The 26,898-nt window shown below is 38.5% G+C and overlaps 1 protein-coding gene across 1 annotated transcript in view; it reads left to right on the forward strand.

The window, feature by feature from the left end:
- The window catches only part of opcml (opioid binding protein/cell adhesion molecule-like), a 354,049-nt gene that overhangs the window by 118,830 nt on the left and 208,321 nt on the right, over positions 1 to 26,898 (forward strand). Inside the window, exon 2 of the mRNA XM_060908985.1 lies at positions 636 to 871. Coding sequence (XP_060764968.1) covers positions 636 to 871 — 236 coding nt within the window. The remainder of the gene's footprint in view (positions 1 to 635; positions 872 to 26,898) is intronic.

The following is a 26,898-nucleotide window of genomic DNA, read 5'->3' on the forward strand; positions in this document are numbered from 1 at the left end:
GCCTATTATACAGCTAGGGTTACAATGGGGGGCTGGTCCTCTGGTAACCACAAGAGTTTGACTCCCCACTCGCATCTGTATAGCAGCGTGCCTTGCCAAACGGAAGTAGGTAAAATTTTTATGATGGTCTTTGGTATGACCCGAGTAGACCCGAGATCTCTCAATCGAGAGGCGGACACACTAACCACTAGGCCGACACACTAACCACTAGGCCAGCTCGCAGGTCACACCGTAGTCAGTATAAGCAAAATAAAAGCAAGCTCTTTTTTTTTTTTGCTAATAAAAATGAAAATCAAAAATAGTTTAACCGTTTTCTTGCTTATACCACACTGTATATCACTTATTCTTTCGAAATTAATTCTGTCAAGTGAAGACAGTTTGCAATGTTTTACAAGTGTGCTCACTTGACTGAAGTCTAGATTCTGTCTGAATCGACTTATCCTCAAATATAACATGATACTGTTTTTGGTGGATGCTAGAGAGATGTTTTCTCAAAACAAAGAAAAATATCTTTCCTTTACTCACTGATGAAGAAATATTACTACAATTCCAAACAAGGCCATTGGTCCCAACAAAACTGACAACAAGTAGATGCACTGTTTCATGACTTAATTCTATTTTCTCTTGTGTTTCAGATGCAATGTGGACAGCAAGGTATCAAGAGTAGCTTGGCTGAACCGTACCACTATCCTCTTCACAGGGAGTGAGAAATGGTCTCTGGACCCGCGAGTGGTCTTGCTGAATAACACAGCAGTGACAGAGTACAGTATAAAGATCCTGGATGTGAACTTGCATGATGAAGGGCCATATGTGTGCTCCATCCTCACAAACAAGAAGCCAGAGTCCACCAAAGTTCATCTCATCGTCCAAGGTACACCACTTTTCAAAGGCAATCTTCTCTCAGGTGGTTTTGGAGATTTGTAAAGTGGTGCAGTCTTTTTTTTCTTTCTTTTTCTGATTTATTTTATCCCCATACCAGAAAAACATCATCTTTGACAGTCACTGTTTTCATCACTCACACTTGGGATTACAGAAATGGTACCAAAACTGGTGGGAGATTGTTTTTGGCTCGCTTGACATTTCAGTGAGATGGTTAAAGGTGAAGAACAACTTCGATTCTCCTTCCGCAGACTGATATAATTAAACGAATCTCTCCAGACGTGACTCCCCGTGATGAAATTGGGATTTAATCTGGGTTTAATTTCAAATCGTTGATAGATATTGATTTAGGACACATAGCAGAGGGAGGGAGAGAAGGAGAGGAAGCAAGAGAGAAGGAGTTCGAGCACTAGCCATCACTCAAAGTCAGCACTCACTCAAATCAGCTGTCAAAATGCAGACTTTTGTCATCATTTACACTGCAATTTCCCTCACGTTTGCTTCTCAAAATCAATTAACATTGCCTGATTCTGGATCTTTCCTGGCACAGAATGCTTTATTTTGTAACAGCATCATTTTCTATAAAAAAAAAAAATAGCACTCTTTATTTTAATCAGCTTTTTTTCTGAGTAGTTAGGAATTAAGTGAAAAACATGATTTTTTTAATGTTGTGAGAAAAAGCACATTTTTTTTTTTGCAAATTAAACACCTTCTTATCTCCTGTTCATTAACTTTTGGCACTTAGTCCCGACACTAATTACTCCTTATGCAAAACAACTAAACAAATAAAGAAGATAAGGCAATTTATATTAAGAGATTAGATATACCAAGTGTTAATTAGTATTTGAGCTTTAAAAAAATGTGTATAGTGTTTGGAAAAAATGCTTACTTTACAATATAATTACTTGTAATATCTGCTTATCACATTATTAAATTGCGTAAGCACAGAGCAGCTAATTAATCGAAGGCTTATATCATTTCAGCTTTAAATACTGGATATAATAGTGTTCTTACAGGGACTGATCATATTAAAATTAGCTACAAGAAATAAAACTAATAGGATAAATAAAAGGAATAAAAATGAATGAATTTATGAATATAAAGATATATAAAGATGAATAAGGACAAACAAGACAAATACATAACTGGTTTCAAAATTATGCATGTACACTATTTTGAAATGTTAGATTTTTTTTCTTCTTCAGCAATTGTCTAAGATCAGGAATGAAAGAGAACTTACAGAATAAAAAATCCTAGATAGGCTGCATTTTGTAATTCATAATAGTTTGATTTGATTTGTGAATATTAAATATATTGAGGTAATGTGTCTCTCATAATTGAGTACTTGGCCTGCTCAGAGCACATTCCATCGAAACTTGCCTTTGCTTGAAATGTAAATTTATCCATGCAGCCCTTGCATGCTCTTGCAGGAGCGTCTCCATGTAACACATCATTGTCCTCTCAGTTTGTCAGTGTTTTGAGAGATATACTGTATATCCATGGAGAGTTCTGGAGAGTGTTTTGAACAGCTGTGTTCATGTATTCCCTTTCTACCATTTATAATGTCCTCTGACCCCCCCCCCATCATAACACATCTCTGCTAAAAACATTCGCAGTTCACACACAGCCAGCCTGCCTACTGTTATCACTTAGTATTGATTGAACATTCTCATGGCACTGCATTACAAATATGAAAAAATATACACAGTCAATATGAGAACAAAGTCATACACTGGGAAAAGAGAGGTTATAAATCTGCCAGTAAGGAACATTATTATTTATTTATTTATTTATTTATTTATGTTAGTAGCATTAATAAGAGCCTCACCTGTTAAACAGCTTTTCCTTGATCTGGCTTAGAAATATAACTCCTATTCTTGGTCTTGCTTTGTAGGAAGACATAATGCCATCTTTTTTAGCCATTAGTGAGGCACTACTCGCTCCACTTGCATTAAGATTGGGGATTGTAGGCTACATCGCATGATCTGTAACATTGAAGGAGCCTTTAAGAGGAGAAGCCTTTATTTATGTCACATATAGATTACAACAAAGTGAAACTCTTTTCTTTGCATATCTCAGCTTGTTACAAAGCTGGGGTCAGAGCACAGGGGCAGCCATGATACACTGTCCCTGGAACAGATAGGGTTAAGGGCCTTGCTCAAGGGCCCAACAGTGGCAGCTTGGTGGTGCTGGGGTGGAGAATGTTACTGTTTTTAGCTGTCCCTCACAACTGAGACATGTGTATCAACTACACAAGGGTGTGGATTATTTTTTTTTAAATCCAAATAAATTAGTCATTTGTAGTGACTGCAGAAATGTTGCCAATTTGTACATGATTTCCCCTTCTGCATCAGCCATATCAGTTTACTATGAGCTAGATATCTAGCTAGTATGATAATTAGCAAGCTTGTGAATTAGCTAACAGCTGTTGTGTACAATGTATAATCCATTTTAATGGAGCAAATCAAATGTTATTTTAGATGTACTGTACTGGACATATTGTAATATTATGCATACTACCAAACCTGTTAACATTTATAAGCAGATTCCTTCTAGGCTATAAAAGAAATCATATCAGATAGCATTACATGCATGTTGAGGAAGTTATGCATTTTAAGTCTACAGTCATTTTGGGACTTGTAGAGGTCCTGTTACACACTTAACCTGTGCAGATAGTTTTGGAATGGCTCTTAAGATGAGTAAAATAGCAAGTAAAAGAAATAAGAGCATGTATTGGAATGGAGCCAGCATGGCTTACAGTGTGTAGCAAAGCTACAGGCTAAATCTCTGCTTTTCAGGACACATTTTGAGTGGTGCACAACAGTACCCAGAATGGATTTAATGCACATAGTTTCAGGCTTTAGGATATTTTCAAATGTCATTTCAATTTTTATATATGTTTAAATAATTATTTATAATGCTCTAATTATATAGTATTGCTCAGAAAAACTCATTTTATTTTTTAAAGTGTGACCTTCTGAACTGAAACGCCTGCTTGAAATTAAGTGTTTTGATTCCAGTATACTAATCAACTGCCTTAACCCAGAGTCCTTTAATACAAAAAAAAAACTGGAGATCATCAGTGTTAAATAGTCCTTTTACATTTGTGTGGCACTCTGGAAAAACATCCTATCAGATGTTATGGCTAAAATCTGGAAACAACCAAAAAAAAAAGTTTTTCCTCCCAAATAACATATGTTGACAACTCTACTTTAAGAACACCCATAGTTTACCAAAATTATGTCAAAATTGGTTTTTATTTAGATTTTTCTTCACTTTTTAACCTTGCCTTAGTTATCTTCCTGCAAAGATCATGCAGTACAGAGAGCCAGTTTAATAAACCTAGCAATAAATGCAGTCAGTTTGCCAAAAGATGTCTAAAACCTTACTTACACTGAGCTACGTGTGTTTCTTTAACAACTTGATCAAGTTTTTGTATGGTTTCATGTCACTGTTAAACAGACCTAAGCTTAATCTATTCAGTTTGTGATCAGATCGTGGTGGTCAGATTGTCAGTAATGCTCCTACATCGTCACATCATCAAAACAGAGAGGTTCTGATGAATCTTTGACACCCTGCTGACAGCAGAAAATGTTTTAAAATGACCAACTAAAAAGACAAGATATTTAAAGCAAAAAAAACAGGGATTTATTCAGTGATTATTTTCTCACCACTGTTAGCATGAACAGAGATAAGTCAAGTGGGGAGACAACAATGAGTCTTGTCTTTAAATGTCCTGAGTAAAATTTATCTCAGGTGATGGGAATTAGACTGCTGAGGATGAAGCTGATAATCACAGTGATAACTCTTTTCCCATTAATTTCATGATTGTTATTTTTGTTATAATGCCATCATTATAATAAATTAATGGCATCAGTGATAAAAGAGCAATTTGATTTTATAATTCTTTAAAATTTGGTCAGAATGTTATATGTCTTAGGTTGTAACTGCATTGTGTTGTTATGCAATTGGACATGAATTTTATTTTTAAATAAAATTTTCAACTTTTTCACATGAAAGAGCTTTAACTTAAACATGAACATAAACTAGATATAGTAGAAATTGAGCACATTTGACCACGTGGATGCCTCACAACAAGAAGGCTTTGGGTCTGGACTGGGGCCTTTCTGTGTGGAGTTTGCATGTTCTCCCTGTGCGGGTTTCATCTGGGTGCTCCGGTTTCTTCCAACAATCCAAAGACATGTGGATTAGGTCAACTGGCTACTCTAACTTGCCCATAGGTGTGACAGGTGAGTGTGAATGGTTGTTTGTCTCTGTGTTAGCTCTGTGATAGATTGGTGACCTGCCCAGGCTGTATTCCACCTTTTGCCCGAAGTCAGCTGGGATTGGCTCCAACTTCCCTCATGATCCTGACAGATAAGCAGTGTGGATAATGGATGGATGGATAGATGACCATGTGGAGGTTTTCCACACATTTGTGATTGAGGTAGTGCAATTAACAGCTATTCCATGAAACTGAGTCGTACATGGGCTGAATCGGCTATAAGCCATGTGCAGTGGTGCTTGAAAGTTTGTGAACCCTTTAGAATTTTCTATATTTCTGCATAAATATGACCTAAAACATCATCAGATTTTCACACAAGTCCTAAAAGTAGATAAAGAGAACCCAGTTAAACAAATGAGACAAAAATATTACACTTGGTCATTTATTTATTGAGGAAAATGATCCAATATTACATATCTGTGAGTGGCAAAAGTATGTGAACCTTTGCTTTCAGTATCTGGTGTGACCCCCTTGTGCAGAAATAATTGCAACTAAACGCTTCCGGTAACTTGATCAATCCTGCACACCGGCTTGGAGGAATTTTAGCCCGTTCCTCCATACAGAACAGCTTCAATTTTGGTATGTTGGTGGCTTTCCTCACATGAACTGCTCACTTCAGGTCCTTCCACAACATTTCGATTGGATTAAGGCCAGGACTTTGACTTGGCCATTCCAAAACATTAAGTTTGTCCTTCTTTAACCATTCTTTAGTAGAACAACTTGTGTGCTTAGGGTCGTTGTCTTGCTGCATGACCCACATTCTCTTGAGATTCAGTTCATGGACAGATGTCCTGACATTTTCCTTGAAAATTCGCTGGTATAATTCAGAATTCATTGTTCCATCAATGATGGCAAGCCGTCCTGGCCCAGATTCAACAAAACAGACCCAAATCATGATACTACCACCACCATGTTTCACAGATGGGACAAGGTTCTTATGCTGGAATGCAGTGTTTTCCTTTCTCCAAACATAACGCTTCTCATTTAAGCCAAAAAGTTCTATTTTGATCTCATCCGTCCACAAAACATTTTTCCAGTGGTCTTCTGGCTTGTCCATGTGATCTTTAGCAAACTGCAGACGAGCAGCAATGTTCTTTTTGGAGAGCAGTGGCTTTCTCCTTGCAACCCTGCCATGCACACCATTGTTGTTCAGTGTTCTCCTGATTGTGGACTCATGAACATTAATATTAGTCAATGTGAGAGAGGCCTTCAGTTGCTTAGAAGTTACCCTGGAGTCCTTTGTGACCTCGCCGGCCGTGACATGCCTTGCTCTTGGAGTGATCTTTGTTGGTTGACCACTCCTGGGGAGGGTAACAATGGTCTTGAATTTCCTCCATTTATACAAAATCTGTCTGACTGTGGATTGGTGGAGTCCAAACTCTTTAGAGATGGTTTTGTAACCTTTTCCAGCCTGATGAGCATCAACAACGCTTTTTCTGAGGTCCTCAGAAATGTCCTTTGTTCGTGCCATGATACACTTCCACAAACATGTGTTGTGAAGATCAGACTTTGATAGATGCCTGTTCTTTAAATAAAACCGGGTGCCCACTCACACCTGATTGTCATCCCATTGATTTAAAACACCTGACTCTAATTTCACCTTCAAATTAACTGCTAATCCTGGAGGGTCACATACTTTTGCCACTCACAGATATGTAATATTGGATCATTGTTCTCAATAAATAAATGACTAAGTATAATATTTTTGTCTCATTTGTTTAACTTGGGTTCTCTTTATCTACTTTTAGGACTTGTGTGAAAATCTGATGATGTTTTAGGTCATATTTATGCAGAAATATAGAAAATTCTAAAGGGTTTACAAACTTTCAAGCACCAATGTACAAGGAGATTGAGTGGAATAACTGTTTTATTCTATCCACATTCACTGCATTTTGAGAAACAGAGCATTTTGATTTTGATTTTTTTTGCAAATTCAATCAATAAAAACGTTATACAAAACGTCCGACAAAATTATTTCTGATTAGAATGTAAACATACCGGTGAAATGACAGTAGCAATTTGCGAAAAATGCTATAATAATAATTCTTGAAAAATAAAGAGATATGTTCTTACCATCAAATACTTTTTTCCATATTTTGTTGCCTTTTTTCCCATTTTTGGGGGTTTTGTTGTTGAGTAGAGTTCTTATTTCGTCCTCGGTTGGTTCAACAGCATGCTCCACCTTTTTGTTTTTCTCTACTCATGGTATATCAGCTGATATCCTCATAGTAGAGTAGCCAATCAGACTGTGCGATTGCTCATATCCAGTGAATGTGGATAGAATAATGAGAGATAGTCAAGGTAAAAACTTTTGAATGGTATGAATTTTGGCTTGGCATCATGTGTGCTTACATGTCCAGTGTGTTGCTGGTTATAAACATGAAAATGTCTTTTCGATCATCACAACACTCGTATTGAGCTTCAAGATATACTGGGAAAACTATGTTTTGTCATATCGGTGACTGCTCTAGTTGTCTTTCTCAGCCAATATTTAGTGTGTTTTGGTTGTTGGAAGTCAAACATCACAGACAGCCAAGAGGCTGAAAAGCTGGGCATATGATGGAAGGCCAAGGTTACAGATTGGAAGTCTTGAATATTGAAAATATTGGAAACACTTGAGCTGTACTGGATAAGCCATGGGTTTCAGAGCTATAAATTGCTTTAAAAAAAGAAAGAAAGAAAGAAGAGTTGGCATGTAGTGGTGTGCACATTAGCTTGTATGTTAGGATGTAGAATAAAGCCGGCTCTGAGGTTTGATTTGGAAGTCTCTCCTGGGATAATTCTCTGGAGAGATGATGGTTTTGTCCAGTGTCCAGCACCAGAGCCAACATTGTCCAGGTGGTGAGTAGAACTGGACACAATATTTAAACCCAGCTGTGTGGTGCAGGTTTAAAGATTAAAGCAGACAGAAGCTGGTGATGAATGAAATGAGCACTGAGCACCAAAAGACACAGTAATGAGAACATATGCATGTTTCTCCCTCAAGGTATTTCACATGACTGAACAGAAAGGCAGATGAGATAAGGGAGCACATTGTAACTTGAGCAATGTTTAAGCTAAGGGTGGAACAGAAGGAAAATATACACCGTGATGACTGTGTAACCCAATACAGTAGGTTTTGGTATATTATGGCATCTAATTAGTGATTGTAAAGTCCATGACATTGATTTATTTTACTGTGAAACATTGTATTGGAAGGACAAATGTTAAATTATTTGGTCAGGAAAACTGCTAGAAGATTTATTAAAACGGGCTTGTTAAGTGAAGTGCCTGGCATATTTGTATAGTTTGTTTTTGGAAAGGATATGGAGGATATTCTGAATGAACAGTATTGGAAATATATTCATAACCATAGACAATGATACAGGTACTCAATACCACTGCAGTCTTAATTTGAGTAATTGGCTTTGGTGTTTTGCAAATTTCTCTCCAAGCTATTTACTTTTTTGGCTCCTCATCATCATGTCCTGTGGGTAGGATCATTTCTCTTCATCCTGCCCCCAAACCAAACACTTCTAGATCATGTCTTGGATTAGCACTACATCTATTTCTGTGGTGGATGATGGTGGTTGGACGGGCTTGTAAAAGGGTAAAAAGGCCTCATCGTCTTCCGTGGCATTGATCGGCTCCATTGATCAGCGGTAATATGAGGAGAGATGCACAATGTGTTAGAGAAGGGCGCAATCTGAAACCTGCTGTTTTGACCATTTAGAGTTTTCTCTGAAGTATACAAAATATTCAAACGAAAAACTGCCATCTGGAGAAGACAAATGAAGGTTACTGCAGTTCAGTTGTTCAAAATAAAGAAAAACTTTGTTTTTTAACTTTCCAGACCATCCAAACATAATTGTAGATTGCAAGGATAAAGCAAGTTGTTTATTTTATTTTATTTTTTTAGCCTGTTTAGATTTAATTTGTAGCTCATTTCAACCACTCCCAATTAGAATGTACACACAAAAATCTTGTCAGAACAGTTTCATGTATGTCGAGAAAAAGAATAGAAGGACAAACAAAGGGATTATTCTGTGCATGGTTTTGAAGTTCATGTTACCATTTTCTTATTGAAAATGTTCCAGTATTCCAGTGCAACAGAAACTGCATACTGCCCTACAATGTAAACCCAATATATAAAATTATTATTATTATTATTATTATTCCGGCGGCACGGTGGTGTAGTGGTTAGCGCTGTCGCCTCACAGCAAGAAGGTCCTGGGTTCGAGCCCCGGGGCCGGCAAGGGCCTTTCTGTGTGGAGTTTGCATGTTCTCCCCGTGTCCGCGTGGGTTTCCTCCGGGTGCTCCGGTTTCCCCCACAGTCCAAAGACATGCAGGTTAGGTTAACTGGTGACTCTAAATTGACCGTGAGTGTGAATGGTTGTCTGTGTCTATGTGTCAGCCCTGTGATGACCTGGCGACTTGTCCAGGGTGTACCCCGCCTTTCGCCCATAGTCAGCTGGGATAGGCTCCAGCTTGCCTGCGACCCTGTAGAAGGATAATGAGATTATTATTCCAAACAAGTACCAGTATGGGTAAAACTAGCAGTATTAGTTGATAACTTCACAAATAGTCTTTACGAGTCTTTTACTACCGTAATCTAATATCCTTTGCTATCTAAGGAGTTTAAAAGCACAAATGAATATTTTGCTTTTTTCCTGCTCCTCTGCCCATTTCACTTGCTATTCATTTCACTCTTACAGGAAATAATAAAGTTCAAAGTCCACCCTTAAACACAATAAATACATTTCTGTTGTAATTTTTGTGATACCTGTACAGTGTCTTGCAAAAGTATTCATCCCCCTTAGTGTTTTTCCTGTTTTGTTGCATTACAAGCTGGGATTAAAATGGATTTTTGGAGGCTTAGCACCATTTGATTTACACAACATGCCTACCACTTTAAAGGCGCAAATTGTTGTTTTATTGTGATACAATAATTAAGATGAAAAAACAAATCTGGAGTGTGCATAGGTATTCACCCCTTTTTGTATGAAACCCCTAAATAAGAGCTGGCCCAACCAATTCACTTCATAAATCACATAATTAGTTGATTAAGATCCACCTGTGTGCAATCAAAGGGTCACATGATCTGTCACATGATGTCTGTATAATGCAACCTGTTCTGGAAGGACCTTGACTCTGCAACACTACTAAGCAAACAACATGAGAACCAAGGAGCACTCCAAACATGTCAGAGACAAAGCTGTGAAGAAGTATAGATCAGGGTTGGGTTAGACAAAAATATCCCAAACTTTGAGTATCCCAGGGAGCACCATTAAATCCATTATAGCAAAATGGAAAGAATATGGCACCACAACAAACCTGACAAGAGAAGACCACCCACCCAAAACTCACAGACCAGGCAAGGAAGGCCTGAAATCCAACAAAAACACCAAAGATAACTGAAGGAGCTGCAAAGAACCACAGCGGAGATGGGAGTATCTGTACATAGGACCACCATCAACAAATACAAATACAAAATCTTTATTAATCCTCCCCACTTTAAGCCATACATGCCACAGAGTGGGTCTTTATGGAAGAGTGGCCAGAAAAAAAGCCATTGCTTAAGAAAACACATTTGGAGTTTGCCCAACAGCATGTGGCAAACTCCCCGAACACGTGGAAGAAGATTCTCTGGTCAAATGGAACTAAAATTGATCTTTTGGGCCATGATGGGAAATTCCATGTGTGGCGCAAACTCAACACGCTGAGAACACAATTCCTACAGTGAAGCATGGTGGTGGGAGCATTATGCTGTTGGGATATTTTTCATCTGCAGGGACAAGAAAGCAGGACTGAAGGAAAAATGGATGGCACTAAATACAGGGCAATTCTGGAGAAAACCTGTTTGAGTCAGCCAGAGGTTTGAGACTGGGACAAAGGTTCACGTTCCAGCAGGACAATGACCCTAAACATACTGCTAAAGCTACACTGGAGTGGTTTAAAGGGAAACATTTAAATGTCTTGGAATGGCCGAGTCAAAGCCCAGATCTCAATCCAATTGAGAATCTGTGGCATAACTTGAAGATTGCTGTACACCAATGCAATCCATCTAACTTGAAGGAGTTTTGCCTTGAGGAATGGGCAAAAATCCCAATGGCTAGATGTGCTAAGCTAATAGAGACAGGCCCCAAGAGACTTGCAGCTGTAATTGCAGCAAAAGGTGGCTCTACAAAGTATTGATTTTTTTTTTGGGGGGGGGGAATACCTATGCACACTCCAGATTTCTGTTTTTCACCTTAATTATTGTTTGTATCACAATAAAACAACAATTTTCACCTTTAAAGTGGTAGGCATGTTGTGGAAATCAAATGGTGCTAACCCTCCAAAAATAATTTTTATTTCCAGCTTGTAATGCGACAAAACAGGACAAACAGCAAGGGGGATGAATACTTTTGCAAGACACTATTTTGTGCTTCACAATTCTTCTGCTAAATTATTCACTGTGAGAAGTAAGTAATTGTGTGCTGCACTGATGTACAGTGGTGTTTGAAAGTTTGTGAACCCTTTAGAATTTTCTATATTTCTGCATAAATATGAAATAAAACATCATCAGATTTTCACACAAGTCCTAAAAGTAGATAAAGAGAACCCCATTAAACAAATGAGACAAACATATTATATCTGGGCATTTATTTATTGAGGAAAATGACCCAATATTACATATCTGTGAGTGGCAAAAGTACAGCGCCCTCCACAATTATTGGCACCTCTGGTTAAGATGTGTTAAAAGCCTTAAAATAAATTCAATTTTTATTGCAGAAGCATAATCTCACACTGAAAATTGTTGAAAAATTTAACCCTTAACTCAAGTGAATTAAAAAAAAAATCCCTGACTAAGAAATAATTATTTTTCATAAAATCACCTGTTCCACAATTATTGGCACCCATAACAATTCCTAGAAAATAAATGTAATTGAAGTATTTCTGTCATTTCTACTGCAGTTTATAAAGTTGATCAGAGTATCTAGGAACCTTTAATTAGTAATTCATCACATCCTGTTTCCCTGGGGTATAAATATGATGTGACACAGAGGTCTATTTCTCTTATCCACTCTTCAACATGGGAAAGACAAGAGAACACACCATTCAAGTAAAGCAGATGTGTGTCAACCTTCATAAGTCAGACAATGGCTACAAGAAAATAGCCACTCGCCTACACCTGCCCATATCTACAGTCAGAAGATTCATCAAGAAGTTTAAAACAACTGGAACAGTGGCAAACAAGCCTGGACGAGGGTGCAAGTTTATCTTGCCATCACACACAGTGAGGAGGATGGTAAGAGAAGTAAAAGGTTCTCCAAAGCTCACTGTTAGAGAATTGCATCAAAGAGTAGCATCTTGGGGTCACAAAGTCTCCATAACAACCATCAGGCGCTATCTACATGCCAACAAGCTGTTTGGGAGGCATGCACGGAAAAAGCCTTTTCTCACTTACAAGCATAAATGTAAACATCTGTAGTTCACTAAGCAGTACTGGGACTTCAACTGGGACCGTGTGCTTTGGTCAGATGAGACCAAGATAGAGCTTTTTGGCAACAAACACTCTAATACATTACAAAAGATGAGTATGCGGAAAAGCACCTCATGCCCACTGTGAAGTATGGGGGAGGATCGGTGATGCTGTGGGCCTGTTTCTCTTCCAAAGGCCCCGGGAACCTTGTTAGGGTGCATGGCATCATGAACTCCTTGAAATACCAGGACATTTTAAATAAAAATCTGGTGGCCTCTGCCCAAAAGCTGAAGCTGTGTGGTCACTGGGTCTTTCAGCAAGATAATGACCCTGAACATGTGGCCAAATCTACATAAAAATGGTTCACCAGATACAAAATCAAGCTCCTCCCATGGCCATCTCAGTCCCCCGACCTCAACCCAATTGAAAACCTGTGGGGTGAGCTGAAGAGGAGAGTGCATAGGAGAGGACTCAGGACTCTGGATGATTTAGAGAGATTGTGCAAAGAGGAATGGTCGAATATCCCTCTCTCTGTATTCTCCCATCTTGTGAAATGTTATAGGAGAATATTAAGTGCTGTCTTGTTGGCAAAAGGGAGTTGTACAAAGTATTAACAACAGGGGTGCCAATAATTGTGACACACATGATTTCATGTTAAAGAATTATTTCTTAATGTGGGATTTTTTTTTCCCACTGAATAAATGCACTTGAATTAAAGGTTGGATTTTTCTCTTTTTTTGCCTTGTTGTCCTATATTATTAAAAAAAAAAGAATTTATTAGAAACCTAAGAACATATCTTAACGAGGGGTGCCAATAATTGTGGAGGGCACTGTATGTGAACCTCTAGGATTAGTAGTTAATTTGAAGGTGAAATTAGAGTCAGGTGTTTTCAATCAATGGGATGACAGTCAGGTGTGAGTGGGCATCCTGTTTTATTTAAAGAACAGGGATCTGTCAAAGTCTAACTTCACAACACATGTTTGTGGAAGTGTATTATGGCACGAACAAAGGAGATTCCTGAGTACCTCAGAAAAAGCTTTGTTGATGCTCATCAGGCTGGAAAAGGTTACAAAACCATCTCTAAAGAGTTTGGACTCCACCAATCCACAGTCAGACAGACTGTGTACAAATGAAGGAAATTCAAGGCCATTGTTACCCTCCCCAGGAGTGGTCGACCAACAAAGATCACTCCAAAAGCAAGGCGTGTAATAGTCGGCGAGGTCACAAAGGACCCCAGGGTAACTTCTAAGCAACTGAAGGCCTCTCTCACATTGGCTAATCTTAATGTTCATGAGTCCACCATCAGGAGAACACAACAACAATGGTGTGCATAGCAGGGTTGCAAGGAGAAAACCACTGCTCTCCAAAAAGAACACTACTGCTCATCTGCAGTTTGCTAAAGATCACATGGACAAGCCAGAAGACTATTGGAAAAATGTTTTGTGGACGGATGAGAACAAAATAGAACTTTTTGGTTTAAGTGAGAAGTGTTATGTTTGGAAAAAGGAAAACACTGCATTCCAGCATAAGAACCTTATCCCATCTGTGAAACATGGTGGTGATAATATCATGGTTTGGGCCTGTTTTGCTGCATCTGGCCCAGGACAGTTTACCATCAGTGATGGAACAATGAATTCTGAATTATACCAGATAATTTTAAAGGAAAATGTCAGGACATTTGTCCATGAACTGAATCTCAAGAGAAGGTGGGTCATGCAGCAAGACAATGACCCTAAGCACACAAGTTGTTCTACCAAAAAATGGTTAAAGAAGAATAAAGTTAATGTTTTGGAATGGCCAAGTCAAAGTCCTGACCGTAATCCAATCGAAATGTTGTGGAAGGATCTGAAGCGAGCAGTTCATGTGAGGAAAGCCACCAACATCCCAGAGTTGAAGCTGTTCTGTACAGAGGAATGGGCTAAAATTCCTCCAAGCCAGTGTGCAGGACTGATCAACAGTTACCGGAAATGTTTAGTTGCAGTTATTGCTGCACAAGGGGGTCACACCAGATACTGAAAGCAAAGGTTCACATACTTTTGCTACTCATAGATATGTAATTTCATCTTATTATCTCTAGCCGCTGGAGCCTATCCCAGCTGACTACGGGCGAAAGGCAAGTGTAACACTTCCTGATGTGGGTGGAGCACAGAAGCACGGCAGGCGAGAGTTGATATTTGTACGAATACTTTTATTCGGGCTTTTCAGCTTGCTTGCTTGCTCTCATCACCACCATGCCTCCCCAGATATGTAATATTGGATCATTTTCCTCAATAAATAAATGACCAAGTATAATATTTTTATCTCATTTGTTTAACTGGGTTCTCTTTATCTACTTTTAGGACCTGTGTGAAAATGTGGTGATGTTTTTAGGCCATATTTATGCAGAAATATAGAAAATTCTAAAGGGTTCAAGAACTTTCAAGCACCACTGTAACAGGGTGATATTGCTAGCACAGTTACAATGAATTTTAATAGAAGAAAAAATTCAGTGATCTTAATTGTAAATGAATAGTCAAGTTTCACTCCTGGCTCCTAAAAACAAACAAACAAAAATCTGTTTTTTTCCCCCCCAACTCATGATTTTCATCACCGTACACCATTATATTTATAAGAAATCCAAGGCAGAAATCGGGGATATGACAAAAGTTTGATTCACAGGTCCTGAATGCATTGCAGCTTTATGATACAATTGTATTCAGTCAAGGAAGAGACTTAATTTGGCTTGTTAGTGATCGATAATGAGTGCAGTCGTGTTGATGGTAGATTTGCATGAACGTTGAAGCTGTGGAAGCTGATCTATTTGAACAGAATATTCTGAAGGGACAAAAGCATTAAAACACTACTGCATCACTCTTTTTAGATCAGAGATGAAGCAAGGGCTAAATCCCTCTTCCACCACTATCGGCAGTGGGTAATACACATGTTGTAGTAAAATAAATAAATAAAAGACCAACATGTCAATGAAAGAAGTTTAACCCAAACAGTGAACTCAGATTTTTATTGTAAAATAAATCTCACGGCGGCACGGTGGTGTAGTGGTTAGCGCTGTCGCCTCACAGCAAGAAGGTCCTGGGTTCGAGCCCCGGGGCCGGCAAGGGCCTTTCTGTGTGGAGTTTGCATGTTCTCCCCGTGTCTGCGTGGGTTTCCTCCGGGTGCTCCGGTTTCCCCCACAGTCCAAAGACATGCAGGTTAGGTTAACTGGTGACTCTAAATTGACCGTAGGTGTGAGTGTGAATGGTTGTCTGTGTCTATGTGTCAGCCCTGTGATGACCTGGCGACTTGTCCAGGGTGTACCCCGCCTTTCGCCCATAGTCAGCTGGGATAGGCTCCAGCTTGCCTGCGACCCTGTAGAAGGATAAAGCGGCTAGAGATAATGAGATGAGGTGAGATAAATCTCGCATGCCACTGAACTGGTAATTATAACGATTAATACAAAAATATTTTAGGATGGATTTTTTTCCCCTTTATCAGAGTTTCCTAAATGTTATATATGGCGATATACAGACATGGGTATATACAACGTGTTAACAATTAAATTTTACTCACAGTAGTGATGAATGATTTATTGCTAGTTATTAATTGTAACTTTGAGAGATAATTAAGATAAAATTAATGCTCAATCCATATTAAATCAAAAGTTATTAAATAATCATTTTGAAAAAATCGTCAGATTCGCAAGAGCTGTTGGGGACATTCTCAGATGCATTATTTCACATGGCTCTCACATGGCTCTAATGCCTACTATCATTGAGTTTTGCATTTATAAATTCAATAAGGGGACGTACCTTTGAATTTTATATATTGTTATATATATTTAAGTGTATATATATCGATTTAGAAACATTTGAAAATACGTTGAACAGACGTTTCCGTCCCGTCAAAAATACACACGAAATGGGTAGATAATTAATTTTACCATACAAAGTTTGGATAATGGATATTTTTGAAAAATGGTAGAAAACACTATTAGTTTTCTTATATAATGAACAGAGAACGTCTGCGTTATTTTTTTATCAATTGTAATCGCTTTCAATGCGAGTGTTCGTAAATCCGTCAAACATTACGTTCTGTTCAATTACCGATAAAAAAAAAATTGCCCGGCTATTTAAGATATTGCTGTTTAGAGAGTATATATTTTTGTGCGGTCTTTTATTTGACGTCATCAAATCATGTGTACACAAGCAAGATGGCCGAAGCTAACAAGAGGTATGTTTCCCGTCAACGATATGTTTACCATCACGCTCCGTTACATTAACCAAGTCTGGACGTAACATGTCTATCAATTCAAAGTATAGTCAACTCCTCGGCACCTGCTTAGTTTCAGTCTATTTCTAATCACTTATTTTAAGTAACATGTAGGTTAAGTACGATAAGATATACCTCAAAAATAGTTAATCTCGGTTTTCACGATTTGACATGTAAACAGACGTGATGTTGGACATGTTCAATCTGAACAGACGTATAATTTGACAGCGACGATCACACCTTAATGCGGGTATCTCTGTAGAAAAGTGTAGAAACAGAGGAAACTGATATGTTAATATGATATAAGCTCATGATTCTATACAAATGACTTTGGTCAGTTTTCCTACATTATATAACTGAATCCTAGATATATACATATAAACTCATATTTCAACTAATTGTGAACCTCTTAAACCTATATTTTGATAAAATTTGAACATCCAAGAAGCCCATATTTGCCATCTTTTACCCATTAAAAACCCTAATATTTTGGATATGTAAGTCTGGGAGGCCTAGTTTAGAAACTGTGAAAGATGTTCTGTTTAACTGTAATCAAAACAAGGAAGGAATTATAATTTGATAAGCCTATGAGTTCCAAAATGATGTCTGTTACATTACTTCTGTTACGATTGTCCATCTCGCATCTGTTACAAATTAATTACAATCTAGCTATATACCATGTTAATCTTATTGAAAGAATGTGTATGTTTATTCTACTACACATGTTTATTAATTATATTTGCTAAAACATCACCTTCCTATGTTTCAAAAAGCCAACCAGTCTTTTTACATTTTTGTATCAGACAATGTCATTCTATTGGTGTCAAACATTATTAAAAAAAGCTGATGTAGATTGCTACATTAAAAAAACCCTCACTGTTATATTCTAGTATATCATTACTTTATCTATACATAATAAAATACAGTTATAAAATAATTCTACATTGTTAAAATTGAGAATCTATATGTCCACAACACTTCTGTTACGTTCTGACTTTGGCATATAAATATGTTTTTATTACATCTCAGAAAATTAAAGTTATCTTTAAACATATCATTCATTAAAGATTACATGTTTTGTGACCTGATGGTAAAAAAAGAAATGGTTTTAGGTGAATTTTTAAAAATAAGTTCATGTCCCCATTTCAGTACCCATAAGCGTGGAATCACTCATATGGGCTATGTGTAATGAGGTAGTGAATATATTTAACTTCATTTTTATTGTTATGCTTGATTTAACAGAAACACCATTCCCGGTCTCATCCCTTGTATTCCCTGATATTCCCTTGCAATCTTTAATAGTGGAACGATGGAATGATACATTGGATACCACAATTTATGCAAACACACCTCTTCTAGGACATATACACTTGAGATACACACTCAGTGGGCAGTTTATTAGGTATTCCTACCTTGTTCCTATTCTCATGAGCCATTTGATCAGGACAAATCTACCATATGTACTCAGCCCATCTGTTGCTGTGTACAATTCATCACCTCCTTTTACCCCAACCACTGGTGGAAAGGGAACATTATAGGACCACCACTGACCAGATGTTATTTGAGTGGGGGATCCGTTTCAGCATAGTACCGATACTGATATACAGTAGTAGTAGGGGCTGTTTAAATACAGATTTTTACTAGTCGACCAGTAATTAAAAAATGTAGTTGACTTGTTGTCTTTTCCATAGTCAAAGCAAAAACTGATTCAAGAAATTACTATTTTATTTGTGCAGCAAAGGTGTCAAATGACACTTCAGTTAAATTCAGCTTCCCAATTTTTAGGCTACAATATTATGGACAAAAGTAAATAAATTATTGCAATAAATGTGCAAAATAATAAATCTGTGTATCATATTCTCCAATGCAAGGACATACGATTTCTTAAAATGCACTCATCTGAATGAGTTGATATCATTGATTCTAAAACAGAGAGCGCACAGCTTGGCACGATGCTCTGAATAACTTAATGTCACATGCATTGTCTACAGCAGCATCTGCCATATTCATCTCTGACCTGGTATGTGCCACTGATCTGAATCTATAGAGATCTTGCAGTCACGTGACCGGAAAGTACACAGCCGCCATCTTGTCGGTCAACAGCACAGCTGAATACTGCTGCACTCGTGTACAGAATGGATCAATTTCAACCGACGGACTACACGGCTCATTTTTCTAATGAACAGATAACTAGATATATGTCTAAAATAAACGATCTACAGATTAGTGACCCTTATGGCTTTCCGGACGGAGTTTTCACGACCGTGTCAGTGGATATGGAACTGCCAGAGGTGGAATACCCGGACGTGTATAATTACCTCATTAACTTTCCCTCGCTGTTCAGTGGTGAAGCACTGCGTGCTTATAAATCTCTGGACAGTTATCTTTACAGAAATTCAGGATTTGTCAGCGACTCAGATGTGGCATCTTGTAAACAAGAAAATGATCCTCACTGGATGGGTAAGTCACTTAAGTATTGAGTATAGCACTGACCAGCCGATTATAGAATAAGGTAATTCCAGCTGTAATTCCAAATCGTCCGTCTTGTTTACCTGGCATTGGAGAGTTAGAGGCTTAGCAGTGGAGATTTGAGTGGCTGTTTTCTGAGCTTAGTCAACAGGCTGCTCTGCAGCCTCGCTTTTGCTTCCGCTCCCGGCGCCGCCTCCTTCGCTTTGCTTCCAATAACAATCCACGGAGACCCCGCTGGTCTCGCTATCTCGTCCGGAATGTTTTTTTTTTTTCTCGTCCGGAATGTTGTGCATGCGATGGAAATCGCTACAAACCGTCATTTTCTGCTGGAAACCAATGTCCAGTAAGTCCATACGGTTATAGTGGATATTGAAGTCCGGTACAGACGAACAACACACAAAAAACATAAAAAACGTGCACGGGTAGGGAGAGCTTGTAGCCGCAGCCGTTGTAGTAGAATTGTATGTAGTAGGTTTTTCCAGAAGAAAAGGTAGAAGTAGAAGCAGAAGTAGAAGTAGAAGGCAGAAATATGGCGTTTGACCGCCAAGATGGTGTCTGTCACAATCTGGATCGGCTGTGACGTCACATGCAAGTGCTCCATACTCGCTGAGAGGGACTGGATAATGACGTACAACCCATGGCTCCAAAAGTGCTCTTTTACAAAGCTCTGGTCACAAGAGAATTCACTGCACCCCACTGTGCAAGGATTTTATTAAAAATGTATTTAGCATTGAAGGATAACAAAAATAACTGCAGGAGGAATTCCTGATGGAGAATTTGTCCATTTGTCTATTCAAGCAAAAGGAAAAAAAAAAGTTTTCCCAGCATAGTCTGCTGGGTAACTGGTTTCATCTAGGCTGAAATATTTTCAGATAGCCAAGTACATTTAACCTTTCTCGAACATCTGCCTATTATTTTCCACCACCCCAAGTAGTTGACATCTCCACAAAGTAGCAGTTGGTGTATCAGCAGTGGGGCAGTTTTTTTTTTTGCTGGAATTTTTATACATGTTGTCATTGCTTGGTTGAAAACCTATAGTCTCAAACTGTACACCTACCAGATGGATCAACAAGTGAGGTGTACGCCTGATACACTCAGTCAAACCATGTAATCACTGTACTTGGAAGGGATCACCATCCAAACTGGTCAGCGATTGTCCTGTGGTGATCAGTTTGCACTGTTGGATGGGGGAGAAGTCTAACAAATTGTGCATAGCACAATCAGTACCTACAGTGTGCACCAAAATGGTATCTCCATGATATTTACTAAAAAGACGTGTCCACTGGAATATACATAACCGACTGATCCTCCATTGTTAAAATTTACACACATTAAAAAGTAACATACTTCACAAAGCACAACACCAAGTCATATTTCAGCACTGAACATAGCAGGATACCTTGCAAGCTTTTCCAACATCAAACTTTCAGTACTTGGCTCAGTTTCTCTCTTAACCCATTCCCACTCACACTGAAAACCATATATTTTTCTATTATTATGCTGTAAAGGGTGGGAATGGGAGCAAATTTACAAAGTCAAAAGTTTAATTTAGTCCCTGTCAACCGAGTAACATTTACAGAGATATTTTGCCAGGGCTCCAGTGGAAGCCATGGCAACCACTGACAAAATCTGACAGAACCATCAGATTTACATGTTGTGACTGGTCGTGATGTTGCTGATGGTGACGTAAATGATGATGTTATGATATTGTGATGGAACTACTCATACTGCCGCAATGTGAAGCAACTGGCAGCAAACTCAAAACAAGCAAAGAAAACATCGGCAGATACAGTGGGAGCACCGTATCTGTGGGATATATGTTCCAAGATTTAATGCGGAACTTATGGGAGTGAACCATATACACTCACCAGACACTTTGATAGGACCTTATTCTTGATTCTACAGTGGTGCTTGAAAATCTGTGAACCCTTTAGAATTTTCTATATTTCTGGACAAATATGACCTAAAATATCCACAGATTTTCACACAAGTCCTAAAAGTAGATAAAGAGAACCCAGTTAAACAAATGAGACAAAAGCATTATACTTGGTCATTTATTTATTGAGGAAAATGATCCAATATTACATATCTGTGAGTGGCAAAAGTATGTGAACCTTTGCTTTCAGTATCTGGTGTGACCCCCTTGTGCAGCAATAACTGCAACTAAACGTTTCTGGTGACTGTTGATCAGTCCTGCACACTGGCTTGGAGGAATATTAGCTCATTCCACTGTACAGAACAGCTTCAAGTCTGGGATGTTGGTGGGTTTCCTCACATGAACTGTTCGCTTCAGATCCTTCCACAACATTTAGATGGATTAAGGTCAGGACTTTGACTTGGCCATTCCAAAACATTAACTTTATTCTTCTTTAACCATTCTTTGGTAGAATGACTTGTGTGTTTAGGGTTATCTTGCTGCATGACCCACCTCCTCTTGAGATTCAGTTCATGGACAGATGTCCTGCCATTTTCCTTTAGAATTCGCTGGTATAATTCAGAATTCATTGTTCCATCAATGATGGCAAGCCATCCTGGCCCAGATGCAGCAAAACAGGCCCAAACCATGATACTACCACCACCATGTTTCACAAATGGGATAAGGTTCTTATGCTGGAATGCAGTCTTTTCCTTTCTCCAAACATAACGCTTCTCATTTAAACCAAAAAGTTCTATTTTGATCTCATCCGTCCACAAAACATTTTTCCAATAGCCTTCTGGCTTGTCCAAAGATCTTTAGCAAACTGCAGACGAGCAGCAATGTTCTTTTTGGAGAGCAGTGGCTTTCTCCTTGCAACCCTGCCATGCACACCATTGTTGGTCAGTGTCCTCCTGATGGTGGACTCATGAACATTAAGATTAGCCAATGTGAGAGAGGCCTTTTAGTTGCTTAGAAGTTACCCTGGGGTCCTTTGTGACCTTGCCGACTATTACACGCCTTGCTCTTGGAGTGATCTTTGTTGGTCGACCACTCCTGGGGAGGGTAACAATGGCCTTGAATTTCCTCCATTTGTACACAATCTGTCTGACTGTGGATTGGTGGAGTCCAAACTCTTTAGAGATGGTTTTGTAACCTTTTCCAGCCTGATGAGCATCAACAACGCTTTTTCTGAGGTCCTCAGAAATCTCCTTTGTTCGTGCCATGATATACTTCCACAAACATGTGTTGTGAAGGTCAGACTTTGATAGATCCCTGTTCTTTAAATAAAACAGGGTGCCCACTCACACCTGATTTTCATCCCGTTGATTGAAAACACCTGACTCTAATTTCACCTTCAAATTAACTGCTAATCCTAGAGGTTCACATACTTTTGCCACTCACAGATATGTAATATTGGATCATTTTCCTCAATAAATAAATGACCAAGTATAATATTTTTGTCTCATTTGTTTAACTGGGTTCTCTTTATCTACTTTTAGGACTTGTGTGAAAATCTGATGATGTTTTAGGTAATATTTATGCAGAAATATAGGAAATTCTAAAGGGTTCACAAACTTTCAAGCACCACTGTAAGATTCCTGTTCTTGGCTGGCAGGAGTGGAACCCAATGTGGTCTTTTGCTGTTGCAGAAGATGCTTTTCTGCTCACCATGGTTGTAAAGAGTGATTATGTGAGTTGTTGTATCCTTTCTGGCAGCTGGAACCAATCTAGCCATTTTCCTCTGACCTCTCTTATCAGTAAGGCATTTCAACTCCCAGAACTGTCACTCACTTAATGTTTTTTTTTTTTTTTGCTTTTTTGCATCATTCTGTATAAACTCTAGAGACTGTTGTGTATGAAAACCCCAGGAGATCAACAGTTTCTGAAATACTCAAACTAGTCCATCTGGCACCAACACCCATGCCACAGTGAAAGTCAAAGAGATCACAGTTTTTGCCATTCTGATGTTTGAAGTGAACATTAACTGAAGCTCTTGATTTGTATTTGCATGATTTTATCTATAGACCCCTTCGCATGTTTGTAAACAAACCGACCGTTGCCCGGATGCGCGCGCAGCCTGGACCCAGAAACAATGGCGCTGCCCATAGACCGGCATTATGAGCTGTCAGATTATGCAAAACAATTGCCGTTACAAGATCAAGAATGCTACATAAATAAGTTAACTCTAACAAGTGGACATCGCCTACCGGATCCGTATTTAATTAAAGAGTGGACGGACGATGTTAGTAAGTTCCCTGGTATACAATGGCCAGATATATACTCGTACCTTATTGACAAGACTTCAGTGTACACCCACGAAAAACTTCGTGCCTACAAGTCTTTAGACGCATATGATTATGTTATGTGCGGGCATGTACAACTTGATTAACAATGGGGCATTCATATTCATTTTGTTTTAATCAAATTATGCCAGTGGTGTGATGGCAATGTGGCTTTAGCTACAACAGCAAATACCAACACTAAACAGCAATTTGCAGAAGGTAATGGCATGAAAGGAATGATAGTGTAAAGAGTGCAGCTAAGAGAAATCAGAGCTGCGTAAAAAGCGAGAGGCAGAGACCAGAAATGAAACTGAATGGGGCGGGAGCTAGATTAGAGCAGTCAACGTAAGTTGGCATTTAGAGTGAGGGCACACAATTTTACCTTTCCATCCTTGCTTTAAAATTGTGATTTTCGGCATACACAAATAATGATGGCACAAAATCTGGACTGCTTGAGTGAAGCAAGACCTCTCCTACAAACAAAATTGCATGCAAAGCTAAGTTAACATGCTAACAATATTCATTACATTGTGTAACTATGACCCAGCTAATCAGACAAACGTTACCAAAGTATTTTGCTACATCAATAAACGAAGACTAGAAAGAATAAAAAAAGAGAGATTTAATAAATAGCCTGATCTTACCTGTGATGAAGTGGGCGCTGCAAACCCGCGCATTTTTGATGGTGCTTTCATCCCAGTCTACACGTTTGATGGCTTGTAGCCATAGACGTCGGTGATTTTTTTGGAATGGGTGAGATCCTGCTGGAATTCTGAACATTTTAACCCCATCACTGCTACGATTCTGACACCCGACAACACAACAACTAGGCATTTCTGAGTCTTTTTTGGGTCCAGGCTGCGCGCGCAATTTCCGCTTATGTATGAATGACGTTTACTGCGAAGGGGTCTATTGTGCTGCTGTCAAGGGATTGTCTGATCAGATGACTGAATAAAACAGCAGGTGTATGGGTGAGTGTATAAAGCTTGTTTTTTGTGGACATACAGTACTTACCTTTTGATAAAGTTTAATTTATAAATGAAAGACAATATGAATCCAACAACAGTAACTCACTAGAAGGGAATTCAGTAGAGTGCATACCTCTGCCAGGCCACATTTTATCAACATCAAAATCAAATCACTTGAACCCAGGATAATACACCAAATTTCATCAAAATCTGTTCACTACTTTTTGAGTTATGTTGGGAACAGCCAAAAAAAATCCTGGATCCACATACATATCTGGATTTGCATCAAAATCTAATCAATTGTTCCTTGGCCCATGGTCCACCTTTCCTCAAAATTTCATCAAAATCCATTCACTACTTTTTGAGTTACATTTGGGGACAGGCAAACAAGCAAACAAACAAATGAAAAATTGTGCAAAGCATGATACTTGCTAAAATCACAAAGAAATGGAAGTTATGGCTGATTAGGTGTTTTTACAAGATTTGACCTTGGTGACCTTGACCTTGACTCACCAAAAACTAATGTCTTTGTGTGACCCTAGTGAGTTGTCCTGTGCATTTTGGTGAAGATTGGTCAATAAATTATGACGCTAGAGCACCAACAAACAAACAGACAGATGAACATACTTGCAAAAATCTCAGATTTTCGCAAGTAACAAATGGAGCCAAAAACATAAAATCCTCCAACAAAATTAGCAGAGGTAATAAACAGTTATACAATATTCTGTAATAAAAGTTATGCGAAGGTGGGGTCTCTCTGTCTCTCTCTCTCTCTGATGAACAGGATTCTGACATTTCCACTTAATATCTTTATGGTGGTTGAGGCATGGAGACAGATGCAGAAAACTTTTATTTATGCAGGAGAGTCAAAGCAACAAGAAACAACAGACATGAAAAAAAAAACACAACAGTAAAAGTGAGGAACACAACAAGCATCAGCATGGAAAATAAAGACAAATGCAAGACAAACTAACAGAAGCCAAGGCTTAAATAAGGCAAGTAATAAGTGTCAAAAGGGAAACAGGAATGCGTGGGTAATGCTGTCTATTCACAGGGCATGTGGGAATCATAGTCAAGGGGCCATGCGTGTAGGCTGTGTGGGTCACTGTGGGAAGTGCAACCCAGAAGTTTCTCCAGGTGCTGCTTCTTGGCTTTAGCGTGACAATTTTTGTCCCGGGATAAACAGCAGATAACTGAAACTGCTGTTTGAGTCAATGAATACGGCAGTCCCACTGTATATGCAAAAATGTTATAAATAGCCTTTGCTTGCACAAAACGTTCAGAAACAGGAAGACAATTCTCTCAACGTAGACCTGATGCAGCTCAACTTGTGTCATGTTGCTAACTAGCTAATGTTGTTGCTAACAGCTTGGGATTTTCACAACAGTGGATTTGCTACTTTGTGAATTATGTCACAGCTGGTCTCACATGGGTCACAGGTGACATGGAGGTTTGCGCTCCACAGCATTCCCTTAAATACAGTCAGGTTGGAATGCACGACATTCGTTACTTTTCCATGATGGAAGACTGAGTTGAAATGAAAATCTCTTATGTTTTCCGTGTTGGTTTTACCTCATACAATAACAGATTATGTGAAAGGAGTTTCCTTACCATTTTGCTTCCCTTTGTTTTCATTTATTCTTTGCCTTTGTTTTGCTTTCCATCTCTTGCCTAGTTTCTCTAGCATCTGTTCTGGCAAACACACAATAAAAAAAGTTATTTAGTTCCATCTTCTACATGGGACCTTTTGTGAAAAGGAAACCCTCTGTTGTAAGGTTCTACACATGGCCATTTATTCTTGCTTGGTCTCATTTCTCTGTGAATAATACCACATGCATACCTCATTTATATTGCACTGGTTTACAAAGTTGTGTGCATTTTGTGTAAAATACTGTATATTTCTTAAATATTGTTCCCTTGTCTAGGTTCCTTGCTTCCTTTTGGTTTTTACAGTGGTAAACATTAAAAATCAATCTTATATTCAAGTTATTTTCAGGTAATTTAACTCAGAGAGACAAACATATTGATATAAAAGCTAAAAAAAGACTAGTCCTTGATAATTTGAATCAAAAAAGCAACTTTTGTTTCATCACATCACTTCCTCCTCTTATTTACACTCACACCTATGTACATACTCCTACTATCAGGATGGTCCCCAAGCATGAAAAAGGCGGTTTTGTGTCTCATAATTACAACCCCGATTCCAAAAAAGTTGGGACAAAGTACAAATTGTAAATAAAAACGGAATGCAATAATTTACAAATCTCAAAAACTGATATTGCATTCACAATAGAGCATAGACAACATATCAAATGTCAAAAGTGAGACATTTTGAAATTTCATGCCAAATATTGGCTCATTTGAAATTTCATGACAGCAACACATCTCAAAAAAGTTGGGACAGGGG

This window comes from Neoarius graeffei, chromosome 25 (genome assembly GCF_027579695.1).
Source record: "Neoarius graeffei isolate fNeoGra1 chromosome 25, fNeoGra1.pri, whole genome shotgun sequence".
Taxonomy (NCBI): Eukaryota; Metazoa; Chordata; class Actinopteri; order Siluriformes; family Ariidae; genus Neoarius; species Neoarius graeffei.